The sequence below is a fragment of the Muscardinus avellanarius genome (genome assembly GCF_963383645.1).
Source record: "Muscardinus avellanarius genome assembly, chromosome: 3".
NCBI lineage: Eukaryota > Metazoa > Chordata > Mammalia > Rodentia > Gliridae > Muscardinus > Muscardinus avellanarius.
The window spans coordinates 8,514,984-8,532,801 of NC_137788.1; the positions used below are offsets into that span (position 1 = coordinate 8,514,984).

The window sequence follows — 17,818 nt, forward strand, 5'->3', positions numbered from 1 at the left end:
GGAATAGCCAGTTAAATGAGGAACTTAAGGTTAAATCAGCACCTATATTGTATCCTTAATAGGAACTTAACTACTCCGTAATAAAACTGCATATGGTAGTTAGAGTTGTTATTGTTGTGCACTGGGGGAAAGCTCTGCAGTGCATGTTGGCTCTCTGGATGTTACTCGGCCGTGCAGGATCTGCGGTCTGTCGGCTTGCCTGTGACCAAGAACTTCATGTAAACGGCGGGACACACAGATTTCTCGTAGAACGTCAGGGCTTTGTTTCTAAAAGTGTGTTTCAGCTTGTGGGGATGCCAGGTTTGATTCACTCAGTCCTCTGAACCTGGACGCTCTATATTATTTCCAGTTGCTGGGAGCATCCTTACAGCTAAGTTAAATTCCTAGCACTGAGCTTGCTAAGTCATTATGGGTACTTTTAGGACATTGGAGATGTGCTGCCAAGTTGCCCCTTAGGCAGTTTGCACCAGTCTACCAGTGAGAAATCCGTCTTCCTTTTGTCTGAGTCTGATGAGTGAGCGCGCTCGCCATTTTACGGCATTTGTTTAATACGGGAGTTAGTTAACGACATGGGGTAAAGTGTCAGTGTTTTCAGGTTTCTGCCTGAAAACAATTATTTCCCAAAGTTACTCCTGATCCAAAACTGCTAGGATACATAAAGCACTCTTATCTTAGAAATCAGTAAGAACAATTGTAAACAATTGTAAATCAGGAAGAACACAGGTAAAGTCACAGGACATGGACACACAGTCTGAGCAAGCGGTATAAAGGTGGGCTTTGCAAGTCACCAGATGCGCGGAGCAGTGTGTCCCCTGAGCCCTCAGGACAGGGTGGCTGAGCGGCAGGCGGCTCAGTCCCTGTAGCCAGCCCACCTGCTCTGGTTTGTTTTGGGGGGAGCAACAGCTGCCATGTCAGTGCTTTGGGGGTCACGTTCCTGCTAAAGTCTTTCACTTCTAAAGTGAAGCTGATTGAGGACATGCAAATTAAAAATTATTAATTATATTTTCAATCCAGGGAATATAGTTAATGACTTTTGTATAAACCCCATACTGACCTGCTTCCCCACAGTTGGCGGAGCCCCAGGACACTATCCCTCCCACAAACCATCTCTGTGTCTCGTTGTCTAGAAACACTAGCGCCCCCCCACTGTCACCTCGACAGCTGTCCTTGCCCCCAGCTTCCAGGCCAGCGCAGAGCATGTTCTCGGTGACCCTCGCCCCTGGGGAGAGCTGCTTTTCATAGGCAGCGGTGCATCTTTGATGGTCGGCAATTGGGATGTCGACAAACATCAGATTTCTAGCAAGAAAGCCCCTTTGGGTTAACCCCCACCCAGATACGGTTCCCAGGTCATTTGTCTTCATCAGGGATTCGGCTTCTCTTCTCGGCAGGCAGATGGGCATGATGTTGCTGTTGATCACAACCTTGTTTCTCAGTTTAATCAGTGCTATGTCGTTGTCAAAGCCAGCGCCATGAGCGTAGCCTTCGTGTATAAAAACAGCCTCCGCCCAGGCCCGCGTGTGATTGGATGACACTCTCTTCAGGGCCCCCATCCGAATGTCCAGGGAAGGGGCCTCTTCCCTTTGCCCGTAGACGGCGTGAGCAGCTGTTAGGATCCACTGGTCACGCAGAAGCGCGCCGGCGGCTGTGCTTCCGCCCAGGAGCAGGACTTGCCAAGGAAAGTAGCCAGGCTTAGCGGTTTGCCCTCCGTGTATGCGGCCTTCTGTAGTGCGGGTCGACTGTCCACACACTGGGGAGAAAAGCAGACCCGTATTGAAGCTCCCAGTGGTGGGCTTCTCCCATTGTTACCACTTGGGTGGTGTGTGTTTAATGTCAACCAAAAAAACATCCTGGGAGTAGGGGTGTTCCCCTATCCAGGTACATGAGGCTATTTAAAATAGCATTGTTCAAAAACCTGCTAAGTTTGCTATTTCCTAGATCCTCAGGAACTAAGATGGTGAGAAGTAACTTGTTTTGTCAAAATGATTTAATCCACGGGGGAGTTGGGCGTATGTTCAAGGCCAGCCTGGGCAGCTTTGAGACCCCGTCTCAAAAGGGCTGGCATGGGTCCTGGTGGAGCACCCCGGGTATGATCCCAATGCTCCAAAAGGCAGATGGGTAGGGCGGTGTCGTGTGAGACAGGCGGGCAGGATTGCCCCGGGAGGGACGAACTGGTCGTGTTTCTGCTTTCAGAGGAAAAAATGGGTTCTGTACCCTGCAGTTCTGGAGAAGCAGGAGCTAAGGTCGCTGTTGGGATTTGCAAAATGGCTTTCACTTTTGAACATATAAATGTTTTAAATATTAGAATGTTGCAGTTGTATATAGGGCCCCTTGGGTTGAGAAATTAGTATTTTTGGTCTGGTTGGTTCTTCTAAACACTAAATTTTACTGGGTCTTTATTTGCAAACTAATTACCCTCATTAATGCAGCATGTGTTTCCTGTTGTGGTATACTTATATTAAAACTTAAAAATGTGTCAGCCAAGTATAGGTTTCAAAAACTAATTTAAGCCAGATAACACAGGGGTATGAATGTATTATTACCTTTCAGATTTTTTTTTAAATCATTCTCAACTATTATTGTTGGAGCCAATTCTGGTTAAAAAAAATTTTAAGTGCTATTAAAAGGCAAATTGCATTAATGTTTAAAAACCTAGATGTCATTGGAAACAATTGCTTAGGGAAATAATGAAGTTATTAGCTTTGGGTTTTAATAGCATTTTACAGAGAAGAAAAGTAACTCAACAGAAGAACTCGTGTTTATAAATGTATAAAATGGTTTGAGATAATTTAAAAAATCATTTACTTTTTTATGCTTGCCTAGTTATAAGGTCAAAGTAACCCCGTGACTGATGCAGTCAGCACCTCACAAACTCCGTGTGGAGTGGGGGGAATGAGAAGCTAGTATTTGGATAATGGCTTGGTCTCAGAGCCAAGTGCTGGAGGCCGTTTCTGCCGACCACAGCGAGCTCCGCCAGCGCTGCCTCCCGCCCAGCCCTCCCGCGGCTCGGTCTCCTGTGTGGATGTGCCCTTACCGGGCTCACAGGCCGGCGGCCGTTTTTCTCCTTTGCAGCTCGTCCAGAATCCATCAGCCGCACACACATATTTACCTGCGAGTCATTGGGAGAGCAGAGATGTAACTGCGTGTGTGAGGTGACTGTCGTTTGCTTGAGTGCCCCTGGAAAATGTTGATTCTTGGGCATCCATGGGAGAGAGAGGTGTCTGAATAACCATTTTACATGATTTCATAAATAGGAGCGCTCTGCATTACCGTGTTTGCTTGCAAAGTGGAAACCTTTTAGATGTGTAACTTGAATATGTATCAAGATCTCAAGTGCTTAATGATAAGGTTTTGACTTGTTAAATTAAACCATTTGGAATATATTGTGTGTTTGTAGTAGTCATTTACTAGATAAGATCTGTTTTCAGATTCTCGCAAATTGACATTAAAGTCACTCTCGCAGTAATAATTCACTTAGTGGGAGAAGTGCCTTTTTAATCTCGTCTCCCTTAGCCAAAAATGTGGGCTCGAGTTTCTTTTCAGACCCCGAGGGTTCGAGTTCTACATGTTGCCCCTCCCCGCTTTGAGGATTGTGCTCACCGTCGCTCCTCTCCATCGTGTAGAAGCTCTCTTGGCAGTGGTACTGGATCTCGGCCATGTAGGTGGTCACTTCAGCACCCGTGATGTACTCCACCTGGCCATTGGGCAGCTCGTCTGGAGGGCCGCAGTCCACAACTGCAAGAGAGCATGGGGGAGACCTCAGCGCGCGGGGCTGGGTGCCACGGCCCGAGTTCCAGGCCAGGCACCCCAAAGTGAGGGAGACGTGGAGGTCACGAGCAGCTAGTCCAGAAGGCAGTTGGCCACTTGCTGACCACGTGAAGCCTCGTTTCCTTGTGCGTGGCGGGCACTCTGGTGGGGGTGACGGCATTCTGCGGCCAAGCTACACCCTCAGGCTGATTTTATTTTTTTCTTTTGAAATAAGATCTCTGAAATTGCTGCGGCTGGCCTCCAGCTTGGGGTCCTCCTGGCCAGCCTCCCAAGTCCTGGGATTAGAGGCCCAGGCGCCAGCTCACCTTTCCTTTGCGTTGGTTGGGTGTAAAGTCATAAAGTTAAATTCCCCTAGGAATTTGTTCCGTAGAACCCTTGCACGAAATATGCAAAAAGCGCATGTACAAATGTGTTAAGCACAGCTGTGCCGTGATAGCACAGCTGGAAACAAGTCAGTGCAAGTGAACAGCGCACGCGCGGCCCGTGCGGCTTGGGAAGGGCCGATCGGCCCTGGCTGGCGTGGGGAGCAAGCCGCAGTCATTTTTGCTGCCCCATCTTGTCTGGGCCACATGACAGTGAAGGGCCTGTTGGAGACTCGGTAGTGAAGAATGGACCCCGCTGTTGTGTCGTGGTGCTGGGGATGGAGCCACAGCCCGTCCGCAGCTTCCTGGTGGTACTCCACGGATACGGGCCAGAGATGCTTTCACTGCTTTTGTTAAGTTTCAGTTTTTTTCTTCAAATAATTTACGTGGTTCTTAATTTACAGAATAGTTTGTGTAACACTCGTTGGTCTCTGTGAATTGTGATTTTTTATATGTGTACCTGTGCTCATGTCACGTGTACTTTATGGTACGTGTGTAACAAAGGACGTACGTCATGGTGGCGGTGGTGTGCGCTTAGCTGGTAGTGTGGTGGGCATACGGGTTGGTCGTGTATAATTACTACACCGAGTATTGATACCTTAATGCAGAACAGATGCCTGCAGGGCACATGTGGGCTTTTCCCTAGTCATCCTCTGCTTTACCCTCAGTGTGCCGAGGCGCTGAGTGGGCCCTGGGGGCGGCGCCATGGTGGGGGCAGGGCAGCAGAGGGGAGCTGCCGCAGTGACCTACTGCTGCACTCCGGCATCGGGCGGTCCCAAGATCCGTCTTTCTGACAGACTGCCGCGAATGACTTCAGGGACAGAGAGCCCTAAGGAGAAAGCGAGACAGACTGTTATATCAAGTCCCAGATACCTCACACAGCCTCAGCAAGTAGTGACAGTCACCAACCTAGTGCGACCCCGTTTCAGAAATAAAATAGGAGCCAGGCGTGGTGGCGCACGCTTGTAATCCCAGCGTTTGGGAGGCTGAGACAAGAGGATCGAACGGTTCAAAGCCAGCCTCAGCTACTGAGTGAGGCTCTCAGCAACTTAGTGAGACCCTGTTTCCAAATAAAATATAAAATAGGTCTGGGAGTGTAGCCTGGAGGTAGAAGGCCCCTGGATTTCATCCCCAGCACCACAAGAATAAAAAATAAAAATAGGGAACCGGGCTGGCGGCACATGCTTACAATCCCAATACTTGGGAGGCTGAGACAAGAGGATTGCAGGTTCATGGCTGGCCTCAGCTACTGAAGCCCTGTTTCAAAGTAAAGAAAAACCAGGCATGGTGGTGCACTGAGACAGGAGGATCATGGTTCTTGAACACCCAGCTACTTCTGCCCTTTGCAACTTAAAAAACAGGGATGGGGTGTATCTCTGAGGTAGAATACCCCTGGGTTCCATGAAGAGAAAATAGGGCTGGGGGTGTCACTTGGGTAGAATGCCCCTGGGGTGTACCTCGTTCCATGGTAGAGCACCCCTGGGTTCAGTCCCGGTAAAGTGCCAAAGGGTTATGCTCCTGAGTTTGAGAAAAGCCTGGCATCATGGCTCATGCTTATATTCCCAGTAAGAGGGGCTCAGACCGAGACCAGCTCAGCAACTTAGGCCCTGTTTCAAAATAAAAAGTAAAAATAGGGCTGGGGGCATAGCTCAGAAGTAGAATGGCCCTGGGTTCAATCCCTAGTACCACCAAAGAAAAAAAAAGTTTGTAAAAGGCTGGCATGATTAGACCTGATACTGTTGTACAAGTCTGTACCTTTCTAGCCGGTGGCCATTAGCCCGGAGAACTACTAAAAATACTCCCATGGCCAGGTGTTATGGCGCACACTTGTAATCCCAGCATATGGGAGGCTGAGACGGGAGAATCCGGGTTCGTGGACAGCCTCAGCTATTATTTAGTGAGCCCCTTTGCAACTCAGGGAGACCCTGTTTCAAAATAAATAATTAAAAAAAAAAATAGGAAGCCGGGCATGGTGGCGCACGTTTGTAATCCCAGCATTCGGGAGGCTGAGGCCAGAGGATCGCAGTTCGTGGACAGCCTCGGCTACTTAGGGAGGACCTCTGCAACTCAGACCCTATTTCAAAATAAAGAATAAAAAAATAGAGCAGGGGGTGTAGCTTGGGGGTCAAATGCCCCTGGGTTTCATCCCCAGACCTGCCAAAAAAAAAAAAAATAGGGCTGGGGGTGTAGCTCAGAGGTAGAATACCCCTGGGTTCCACCCCCAGTACTGAAGGGGAAAAAAAACAACTAGGAAGCTAGGCGTGGTGGCGCACACTTGTAATCAAAGCACTTGGGGGCTGAGAAGAGGGAAGGGTCCAGGACAGCCTCAGCAATTTAAAGAGGTTCTCAGCAACCTGTAGAGAGCTTGTTTCCAATTTGTGGCTAGCCTGGGCTACTTGGGTTCTCTGTAACTTATTGAAACCCTGTTTCAAAATAAGAATAAAAAAATAGGGCTGGGGGTGTAGCTCAGAGGTAGAATGTCTTTGGGTTCAACTCCCAGTACTACAAAAGTAAAAATAAAAGTGGGAATGTGTCTTAAACCAGTCCTCCCTAACACACACACACACACACACACACACACACACACTCTCTCTCTCTCTCACACACACACATACACACACACACACACACCAAAAAACATTAAAATGCAAGATGGCATTGGCAGAAGCTTATTCAAAGGATATTAAGATTTTTTCCCCTAGAAACTGGACAAGAACCTGGCCAAGAAGTCTGCAAGGTGGGAGCGTTTGCCTGGTTCTGGCCCTGCAGGGCCGCGGCTTGCAGAGCTGGCCAGCGTCTGTTATTACTTTTTACCACTGGGATTCCGTGACAATTTTGAAGAGCATAAAGAGGACGTGTTAATCTCTTACCTGTGCCCGTAAAGCAACATGCTAAGCATATTTTAAAATTATGCTCCCTCTCCCTTAACGGTGATCACTATTTATAACTTTGCAGGGCTGTCTCATTTTTGCGGGCCCGGGGTGGTTTCGTGGGAGGGACATCAGCTGCCCGGGGGAATCGTCGTCTAATACGAGGTGTTAGCACCGAGCCCGCGGGACGAGCTTAGCGCACGCGTCTTTCTGATGTTTCAGCCACTTCACAGAGCGCTGGTGTAACGTGAACGGACAGAGCTTGCCCATTTTAACCAAAGCTTCCCCACGTAGCTTTTTACAAAGCAGGCATGGAGCAGGGTCCACGCTGGAGCCTTTGTCTGGCAGACGTGAGGCTCAGGGTTCAAGCACAGCACCAAAACCTAAGTAAATTTAAACTTTTTTTTTTCAGGTCTGGGATGGAACCCAGGGGCATTCTACCTCCGAGCTACACCCCCAGCCCTATTTTTTTATTCGTTATTTTGAAACAGGGTCTCTGCAAAGGGCATTACTAAGTAGCTGAGGCTGTCCGCAAACCGCAATCCTCTGGTGCCAGCCTCCCAAATGCTGGGATTACAAGTGTGCACTACCACGCCCAGCTAAAAATAACTTTTTTTTTTTTTTTTTTTGGTGGTACTCAGGGTGGAACCCAGGGCCTTCTACCTCTGGGCTACACTCCCAGACCTATTTCATATTTTATTTGGAAACCAGGTCTCACTTAGTTGCTGAGAGCCTCACTAAGTAGCTGAGGCTGGCTTTGAACCTGTGTGATCCTCCCGTCTCAGCTTCCCAAGCATGGGGATTACAAGCGTGCGCCACCACACCCGGCTCTAAAAATAACTTAAAATTTTTTGTTTTGTATTGGGGGGGAGGGGAACCCATGGGCTTTCTACCTCCGGGCTATATTCCCAGACCTATTTTTATATTTTATTTGGAAACAGGGTCTCACTAAGTTGCTGAGGTTGGCTTTCAACTTGAGATCCTCCTGTCTCAGCTTCCCAAGTACTGGGATTACAGCTAAAAATAACTTTTCTTGCAGGTCTGGGGATGGAACTCACAGGCATTTGACTTCCGATCTACACCCCCTACCCAATTTTTTTTTTTATTCATTTTTGAAACAGAGTCTCACAGTTGCGGAGGGCCTCACTAAGTAGCTGAGGCTGTCTGCGAACCGCGATCCTCCGGTCTCATCCTCCCAAATGCTGGGATTACAAGCGTGCGCCACCATGCCCGGCTAAAATAACTTAAAAAAAAAAATTTCCAAGAATAAAATTCTTCGTAGCCCCTCCTGCCCACTGCAAACTCTGCTCTGCTCTTGAAGCCCTGATCCCCCCCGTGCTGTCCCCACTGTCTCCCACGGCAGTCATACGTCCGCGAGCACACGGACACTGGTGAGCGACCATGACCGTGAGCTTGGTTTTGCAGGCACTCACTTGCAGAAGCTCGTAGCCAGTCTCGCAGATCACGGAGAAGCTGTCTTGGAAGGTGTACTGGGCTTGCACGGGTGAGAGGCGGCCATTAGGTGGTGCCCGCGGAGCAGGGCACGGCAGCGCTGCGGAGGAAGCCAGGCTCAGTGTTGGCGCTGGAGCTGCGGCTAAATGGGCCATCTCAAGTTTTGTTTGGTGGCTCTGGGAATTGAACTCACGTGGGCATTTTACCTCTGAGCTACACCCCCAGCCGTGTGTGTGTGTGGGGTTGGTGGTGATGGGGATGGAGCCTAGGGGCGTTCTACCTCCCTATTTTTTATTCTTTACTTTGAAACAGGGTCTCACTGAGTTGCAGAGGGCCTCACTAAGTAGCTGAGGCTGTCCGCCAGCCGTGATCCTGCTGTCTCAGCCTCCCAAATGCTGGGATGACAAGCGTGCGCCACCACACTGGGCTTTTTATTCTTTATTTTGAAACTGGGTCTCACTAAGTTAGCTGAGACTGGCCACAAACCCAAATCCTCCAGACACAGCCTCCCAAGTACTGGGATTACAAGCGTGCGCCACCAAGCCCTGCTGTGTGTGTGTGTGTGTGTGTGTGTGTGTGTGTGTGTGTGTGTGTGTGTAGCACTGGGGGTGGAACCCAGGGGCTTGTCTACCTCTGGGTTATACTCCCAGACCTATTTTATACTTTATTTGGAAACAGGGTCTAAGTTGCCGAGAGCCTAAGTAGCTGAGGCTGGCTCTGAACCTGTGTGATCCTCCTGTTTCTATCCTTGTATTCTCTCTCTCTCTCTCTCTCTCTCTCTCTCTCTCTCTCTCTCTTTTTTTTTTTTTTTTTGTGGTACTGGGGTTCCTGGAAGCCCTTCTACCTCCGGGCTACACTCCCAGACCTACTTTTACATTTTTGTTTGGTAACAGGGTCTCCTAAGCCAGCGCGCGATCCTCCTGTCTCTGCCTCCCAAGCGCGGGGATTACAAGCGTGCGCCCCCACGCCCGGCCTCCCAGACCTATTTTTATTTGGAAACAGGGTCTCTTAAGCCATCATGGCTGGCTTCGAACCTGCGCGATCCTCCTGTCTCCGCCTCCCAAGCGCTGGGATTACAAGTGTGCGCCACCATGCCTGCTCCCCCGATTCTTTATTTTGAATCAGGTTCTTACTAAGTAGTTGAGGCTGGCTGCAAACCTGTGATCTTTCTGTCTCAGCCTCCCAAGTACTGGAATAACAAGCATTCATCGTCATGCCCAGCTATGAAGTTATTGATTTATAAATCAAATGAAATGAAAGACCGTCGACCACAAGTATGGTAGGGCTCTGGGGATTTAACACCATCCAGGCCTGGTAACACATGCCTGCAATCCCATTACTTGGGAGGCTGAGAGTAGAGGGTTACAGGTTTCAGGACAGCCTCCGCAGGTAGCAAGATTCTCAGCAACCTAGTGAGGTTTTCAAAACAAAAGGCTGAGGGTGTGGCTTGGATTTAGACTGCCCTTGGGTTCAATACCCAATGACGTGCGCGCACGCACAGATTTAACACCAAAGGCAAGATTACACTCAGTAGTTTACACAAATCAAGGTCTGGCTTTGCCCAGCGTGGTGGCGCGCACCTGTAACCCCAGTGCTCAGGACGCTGAGGCAGGAGCGTCACATCGAAGGCGGCCCAGGTGACTCGGTGCAACCCTGTCTCACATAAAAAGTGGGAAGGGATGGGGTGGCTTCGTGTAGAATGACCCTGAGCTCAGTCCCAGGTACCGTGGGAGGGAAAAAACTGTTCCTTTGACTGGGACTCAGCCCCAGGAGGGAGAGAGAGCCAGGCGTGTGGTTAGATGGTTCTCGGCTTGAAACCAGAGTCACTCTGAGGAGAGCGACAGCAGGGCTTCAGCAGCTGCTTGTGGGCTGGGGTGAAACTCAGTGACAGTGTGTGAGGCCCCGGGTTCAATCCCAGCACTGCCAAAAATATATATATATATATTATATACATATAATATATATATATAATGCAGCCCCAGCACAGCGCCTGGCTGACTCTTGCTTGGAAAGGGTGAGTTGCCACTAAACCCGGAGGCCGTGGTGTGGGGAGGAACCAGGGAGGAACCTGGGCTCAGACACAGGCGCGTGGGCAGCAGGACAGGTCAGGTCCCAGCTCCCTGCTGCCGCCCTGCAGCTGCCCTGTCTCAGCGCCCCCTTCCCCTCCCGCGCCCTGCTGCGCTCCTGGGCCTCTGGGCTCCCGGCACCCAGCCCCTGCCTGGGCCGGGTCCCGCCTCTGGGCGCCCACCATGCCCAGCGCTTGGCTCCAGGGCTGCGCTTGCGGGAGGGGCCTGTCCCTGGCTGGACTGAGGGCAGAGGTCAGGCAGCTGTGGCTTCTGCCGCCCTTCCCGCCCACCTTCCAGCAGAGAAGGAACTCATGCTACCTTACCATACTGGGGATGGAACTCAGGGGCCTTCTACCTCCGAGCTGTACCCTCAGCCCTGTTATTTAGTCTATTATTTGAGATACTGGGGATGGAACCCCAGGGGCATTGTATCTCCAAGCTACACCCCTGGTTTTTTAGTCTTTCTTATTTGAAACAGGCCTTGCTGAGAAGCTGAGGCTGGGCGTGAACTGTGATCTTCCTGTCTCAGCCTCCCAGATGCTGGGATTACAAGTGTGTTCTGCCATGCTCGGCTTTATTTATTTATTTTTTTTTTGGTGGTACCGAGCCACACTCCCAGACCTATTTTTACATTTTTATTTGGAAACAGGGTCTCCTAAGCCAGCGTGTGCGGCTGGCTTCGAACCTGCGCAATCCTCCTGTCTCTGCCTCCCAAGCGCGGGGATTACAAGCATGCGCCACCACGCCCGGCTTATTCTTTATTTTAAAACAGAGTCTCACTGAGTTGCGGGAGGGCCTCACTAAGTAGCTGAGGCTGGCTGCAAACCTGTGATCCTCCTGTCTCAGCCTCCCAAGTACTGGGATGATAAGTGTGTGCTCCCACGCCCGGCTCATCCATTTTATTTTGAAACAGGGTCTTGCCAAGTTGCTGAGGCTGGCCTCCAGCCTCCTAAGAACTGGGGTTACAGGCCTGTGCCGCGGCCCTAGCGGGGCCCCTGCCTTTTCTCTTCCTGGTGCTCACCTGGCAGGTGGGTGGGTGGGGAGAGTGGCCGCTGCTTCACAGTCCAGCCCACTCAAACCTGGTGTCCCTTCCTGGCCCGGCCTAGGAAGAGCCTCCTGGTGGCTCCTGGACACGTCCTGCCTGACCTGCCCGCGTCCTACCTGTGCTGGTGTAGCGGAGCTTCCAGCCCGTGTGGTCCCCTGACTCATCGGTGACAAAGGTGACAGTCACTGTGTGGCTCTGGGTTTCAATTCTTCCAGGGGGCGTCTTCCCACAAAATGGGCCGTACTCTGCTTCGCCGGCTTGGATCTGAAAAAGGACCAGGACCTGCTGCCAGGGACCTGCCTGGCCCGACGGGCGGATGGAAACTGCCCCCTGGCAGTCAGGAAAAGCCACGGCCAGGGCCCTCTCTGCAGCACCGCCCACCCCCTGTGAGGCCCAGGACCATACCTTGAGCGAGTCGTAGGGACACTGGGCTTCGGGGTGCGCCTCCACATCGAAGGACCCCACGAAGTCCAGGACGATGCTGAAGCCCTCCTCCAGGCGGATGCTGTACGCACAGCTGGAGAGCTTGGGGTACGGCTGTGGGTACTCGGGGCTGCTGAGCTCCCCAGCCCGCTCGGTGAAGACCTGGGCCGAGCACAGGGCTGGGAGAGGGCAGAGGCCGGCGTGAGCCAGCAGGCATGGCCTGGGCGGTGGGTCACGCGGACAGAGGCGTCCACAGGTGCCAAGCGCCCCGCCCGAGGTGGCACTAGGGAGGGACAATGCCAGGGTGAGGCCTCCTGGGCCCAGTCGCAGTCCCTGGCAGGAGGGGCGCAGGTGAGGACCGGCTGCCAGGGTTCGCAGGCACCAGAGGGGGGGGGGGCCTCTCCCTGGTCCCCAGGAATTCGGGAAAGTAGAGAGAGGCTCCTTCGTCCAGGGCCCTTCTCACAATTTCTCACGCCCACCAGACAAGGAGGCTGGAGGCAGGAGGATCGCAGGTTTGAGGCCAGTCTCAGCAACTAAGCAGACCCTCGGCAGCTTAGAGAAACACTTTTTTCCCTTGTGATACTGGGGATGGAGCTCAGGAGCATTCCACCTCTGAGCTACATCTCCAGCCCTGTTTTTATTTATTTTGAAACAGGGTCTCACTGAGTTGCAGAGGGCCTAAGTAGCTGAGGCTGTCTGCGAACGGCGATCCTCCTGTCTCGGCCTCCCAAGTACTGGGATGACAAGCGTGCGCCACCACGCCCTGCTCTGTTTAGTTTGTGGTACTGGAGCTTAAACTCGTTGGCATCCTACCTCTGAGCTGTTTTATTTTTAACCTGTGGTCTTCCTGAGACACTGTCTCAAAATTAAACAAAAAAAAAGGCCGGGCGTGGTGGCGCACACTTGTAATCCCAGCATTTGGGAGGCTGAGACGGGAGGATCATGGTTTGTGGACAAACTCAGCTACTTAGACCCTTTGCAACTTGGTGAGACTCTGTTTCAAAGCAAAGAATAAAAATTAGGGCCGGGTGTCATGGCGCACGCTTGTAATCCCTGCGCTTGGGAGGCTGAGACAGGAGAATCACGCAGGTTCGAAGCCAGACTCAGCTGGCTTAAGAGACCCTGTTTCCAAATAAAATATAAAATAGGTCTGGGAGTGTAGCCCGGAGGTAGAAGGCCCCTGGGTTCCATCCCCAGTACCACACACACACACACACACACTCTCTCTCTCTCTCTCTCTCTCTCTCTCTCTCTCTCTCTCTCTCTCTCTCTCTCCCCCTCTCTCTCTCGGGATGTAGCTCAGAGATAGAATGCCCCTGGGTTCCATCCCTACTACCTAGTACCTCAAAAAAAATATCTTCAAAGTCTGTGGTGTGGTGTAGTTCAGAGGGTAAACGCCCCTGGCTTCCATCCTCAGGACCCCTCCAAAACAAGAATCCCCACGCCCAGCACAGCAGTTCCAGTGCATCCACCAGGGCCCCGCTCATACCTGGCCCAGCCAGCCTGCGCTGGTGGTGCGGGGCGCGCTGGGCCTCTTCGGGCCCTTCCCCAGGTCTGGCTCTGCGTGATGGCAGTTCAGGGACATTGGAGTTGACGGAGCGCCCACCCCCGTGCTCTCAGCCCCCTCCCCACCGCCCAGATGTGCAGCGGGTAGGCGTTGGGGTGAGACTTGTAGGAATGGGGGTCACGGCTCGCCCTCCTTCCATGGGCCGCTCCCTGTGGGGCAGAGACTCGCCCTGTGTGGGGGGCAGGCTCCCCGCGCCAGCGGCTGCCTGGGGCATGCTGGGAGCCTGGCCTCGGGGGCGCAGCGGGCAGCAAGAGTGCTCAGCCCCTGGTGAGCCCAGGCCAGCCCCTGCCCACTCTGGGCCCCAGTGCCCACCTCCACATGTGGGGCTGCAGCCCGCCTTTCTGGAAAGGAGCTTTCGGAGGGGCCCCCACTAAGCTGGGCTCATCAGCTCTGGGGTGGGGCGGAGGGAAGAGGGCCGGGGTGCACCCCATCCTCCGACCCGCACCCACTGCACCCCCATCCTCGTGACCCGCACCCACAGACATGCAGCCGGTGGAGGTGTTGCCAGGTTTATTGTTAGATGGGGAGGGGCTCTGCGCAGCCAGGGTCTCCCTGACCCAGAGCCCCCAGGGGTGCTCCCGCGGAGCCCGAGCCGAGGTGTCAGGGACTCTGCTCTGGAAGAGATGTGAGAGTGAGGGCCACCATGGGGCAAGCGGGGTCAGAGCCAGGCCGGACACTGGCCGTCCAGTCCTGGCAGGGTGTCCACGTGGCTCAGCCTGCTGGGGGCCGGAACAGGAGGCTGAGCAGGCCTGCCCCCACCCAGAAGTCCCTGGAGGTGGGGAGCCCCAGAGGCCTGGGCCCCCATTTCCCCACCCGGGGAGCTGGTGGCAGCTACCTAAGATGGAGGGGTGTCTGTGCCAGAGCCCAGTGGGGACTGGGGCCTCCTGCTGCTAATAAGCTGCAGGAGGACGGGAAGGGAGGAGGCGCTCGGGAGGGAGGGAGAAGGGCCCAGTGGATCCCTTAGACCCGATTTGGAGCCCTGGGGTGGGTGTGCCCTGGGGTGTGCCCCGGGGCGGGACGGGCTGCCCCCACCAGCCCTCCGCTCACCTGAGCAGGTACGCCCGTTGCGGTGGAGGACGTAGCCCGCACGGCAGGTGCAGTAGAAGCCGCCCAGGTGGTTGTGGCAGTGGTGGTCGCAGGCGGGCGCCTCCCCTGGCGACTCTTGGCACTCGTCGATGTCTGCGAGAGGCACCGGGAGGTGCTCAGGAGGGAGGAAGGGCGGCCTCCAGCCCGCCGACGGCAACGCCACCCCTTTAGCTTTTTTTGGGGGGGGGGGTCTGGGGATGGAATCCAGGGGCATTGTACCTCCGAGCTGCACCCCCTGCCCTGTTTTTTATTCTTTATTTTGAAACCGGGTCTCACTGAGCTGCGGCGGGCCTCGCTAATCGCCGAGGCTGTCCGCGAACCGCGATCCCCGGTCTCAGCCTCCCGGACGCCATGACCAGCGCACCCACCACGCCCGGCTAATCCCGTCTAGCTCCCCCTGCAGGGCGGGGTCCGAGACGCGGCGGACCCGGGCCGAGGACCCCCGCCCTCCTCCACGCCAGCCAGCCGCAGGGTCCGCAGGGTCCGCGGGCCTGGCCTGGCCTGGGCTGGCCTGGCCTGGGCTGGCCGGGGCTGGCCGGGGCTGGGCTGGCCGGGGCGGCTCACCCTCGGCGGCGTAGAAGGCCTCGAAGCCGGAGAAGGCCGCCTCGTTGGAGAAGTCGGAGCGGAAGGCCACGTCCAGGCGCGGGCCCGGCGAGGCGAAGGACGCGTTGCCCGGCGCGCGCTCGGTGTCCGTGCTCTCCCGGCCGCACAGCGTGGCCAGCAGCCGGGTGCCCGCGCTCAGCTGGGGGCCGGGGTCGGGGTCGGGGTCGGGGTCAGGGGTCAGGGTCGGGGTCAGGGGTCCCCCCCTCCCCCCCCCGGGCGGCCGCCCACCTTGACGAAGTCGTACTCGCACCGGTAGGACGGCTCCAGGTCGAAGTGGGTGAAGTAGAGGCGCAGGCGGTAGCCGGGGGGCGCCGTCAGCGTCCAGCGCCGCTCCTGGTGGTCGCCGTAGGCCCCCGGGAAGCCGGGGGAGGCCAGGCGCCCGAACACGGGCTCCGGCCACCGGGGGGCCGCGGGGGGGGCCGCCGCGCCGCTCAGCAGGCCCAGGAGCAGCAGCCCCGGCCCGGGGGGCGCCCGCCGCATGCTGGGGTCACCTCCTCCTCGTGTGGCCGGCCGCCTTTGGCCTGTGCGTCCAGCGCCGCCGCCTTTGGCCTGTGCGTCCAGCGCCGCCGCCTTTGGCCTGTGCGTCCAGCGCCGCCGCCTTTGACCTGTGTGTCCAGCGCCTGCGGCTGGCCACCTTTGACCTGTGTGTCCAGCGCCTGCGGCCGGCCACCTTTGACCTGTGTGTCCAGCGCCCCCGCCCCGGCCGGGATTCCTGGAATCGCCGCGACCCGGGCACCCGACCTGGGCCGCCGGGCCTGGGAACAAGCCCAGCTTGGCCCTGGTGGACAGCCCGCCAGGTGGCCGGCTCTCCGCGACGGCGTGGACAGCAGAGGTCCCGGGCACACACGGCGGCGAGGCCTCCCCTCTGCCTCCCCCGGCCCAGGCCCAGAGCACAGGGACGGGTCCTCTCGGTACTGGGCACACAGAGTATCCCAAGCCAGCCGGGCCTGGTGGGCGCGCTTGTCATCCAGGCACTCGGGAGGCCGAGACAGGAGGATCGTGGTTCGCAGACAGCCTCAGCTACTTAGTGAGGCCCTGTGCAACTCAGTGAGACCCTGTTTCAAAATAAAGAATAATTTTTTTAAAGAAAAGGACTGAGGTGTAGCTTGGAGGTAGAATGCCTCAGGGCCCCATCCCCAGTACCACACACACACACACACACACACACACACACACACACACACACACAAAGTATCCCAAGCCTCCCAGTTACTGGATCACAGGCCTGCAGCACCATGCCCAGTTTATTTTATTAGGTTTATTTTTATTTGTGCATATTTTCTGTGGTACTGGTTATAGAACCCAGGGGCATTCTACCTCTGAGCCGCACCTACAACCCCTTTTTCTACCTCTGGTGCTACACCCCCTCCAGCCCTGTTTTTTTTTTTTTTTTTTTTTTTTTTTTTTGGTACTGGGGATAGATCCCAGGGACATTCTACCTCTGAGCTACACCTCTAGCCCTATGTTTTTATTTGTTTATTTATTTTTGGTGGTACTGGGAATGGAACCCTTCTACCTCTGGGCTACACTCCCAAGACCTATTTTATATTTTTATTTGGAAACAGGGTCTTTTAAGCCAGCGCGGCTGGCTTCGAACCTGCGCGATCCTCCTGTCTCCGCCTCCCAAGCGCGGGGATTACAAGCGTGCGCCACCACGCCCGGCCCTGAGTCCAAAGATTTTAAGAGGGTGATAAACAATTGGTAAAGGGTTTGGGGCTAACCAGTGATGAGTTTATTGAAAACTAAGAAAATGAAAAGAAAAAAAAAACAACCAAACTCCAGGGAGGAGCAACAGTGGGGTAGGGATGAGGCCGCCACGCTCAGTCCTCAACTGTGGCCGGTTAACGCTGCGGTGCTGGTGTGACCACGAGAAACGGGCGGGTCTGGGGGTGGAACCCAGGGCACCGACTCCGAGCTACACCCCCAGCCCTACTTTTTATTCTTTACTTTGAAACAGGGTCTCACTGAGTTGCAGAGGGCCTCACTAAGGAGCTGAGGCTGTCTGCGAACCAGGATCCTCCTGTCTCAGCCTCCCGAATGCTGGGATCACCATGCCCGGCACCAAGACTATTTTAATTGTTGAGCAGGGCCAGGGCCATGGGTTGAGAGCTAAATCCTCATCTTCCCCTACAGAAACGGCAGACCACGGCTACCACTGACAAGCCCGGGGCGGTGATGAGCATGGAGACGCGGGGAGAAGACACAAACCCGCAGATTCCTCAGCTGTTGACCCACAGACAACACAGTGGCACCTGGGGCTGTCTGCAGCCAACACCCGCGGCCTGCAACTCAGTGAGACAGTTTCAAAATAAAGAATAAAGTGCCGGGCGTGGTGGCACACACTTGTAATCCCAGCGCTTGGGAGGAGGAGACAGGAGGATCGCGCAGGTTCGAAGCCAGCCGTGCTGGCTTAAGAGACCCTGTTTCCAAATATAAAATAGGTCTGGGATTGTAGCCCGGAGGTAGAAGGGCTTCCAGGAACCCCAGTACCACCAAAAAACAAACAAACAAACAAAAGAAAAAAAATAGGGCTGGGGGCCGGGCGTGGTGGCACAGGCTTGTAATCCCAGCATTCGGGA

General features: G+C 54.5%; 1 protein-coding gene across 1 annotated transcript; it reads right to left on the reverse strand.

Annotated features, from left to right (window-relative positions):
* Positions 1–983: 983 nt before the first annotated feature.
* Positions 984–15,719, reverse strand: MASP2 (MBL associated serine protease 2; the record flags this gene model as incomplete). Its single annotated transcript, XM_080691282.1, has 10 exons — positions 984–1,747; positions 3,032–3,106; positions 3,598–3,732; positions 4,878–4,956; positions 8,431–8,549; positions 11,677–11,824; positions 11,966–12,162; positions 14,598–14,729; positions 15,201–15,378; positions 15,468–15,719. The coding sequence occupies 10 exons, from the start codon at positions 15,717–15,719 to the stop codon at positions 984–986; spliced, it is 2,079 nt and encodes a 692-aa protein (XP_080547408.1).
* Positions 15,720–17,818: the final 2,099 nt, after the last annotated feature.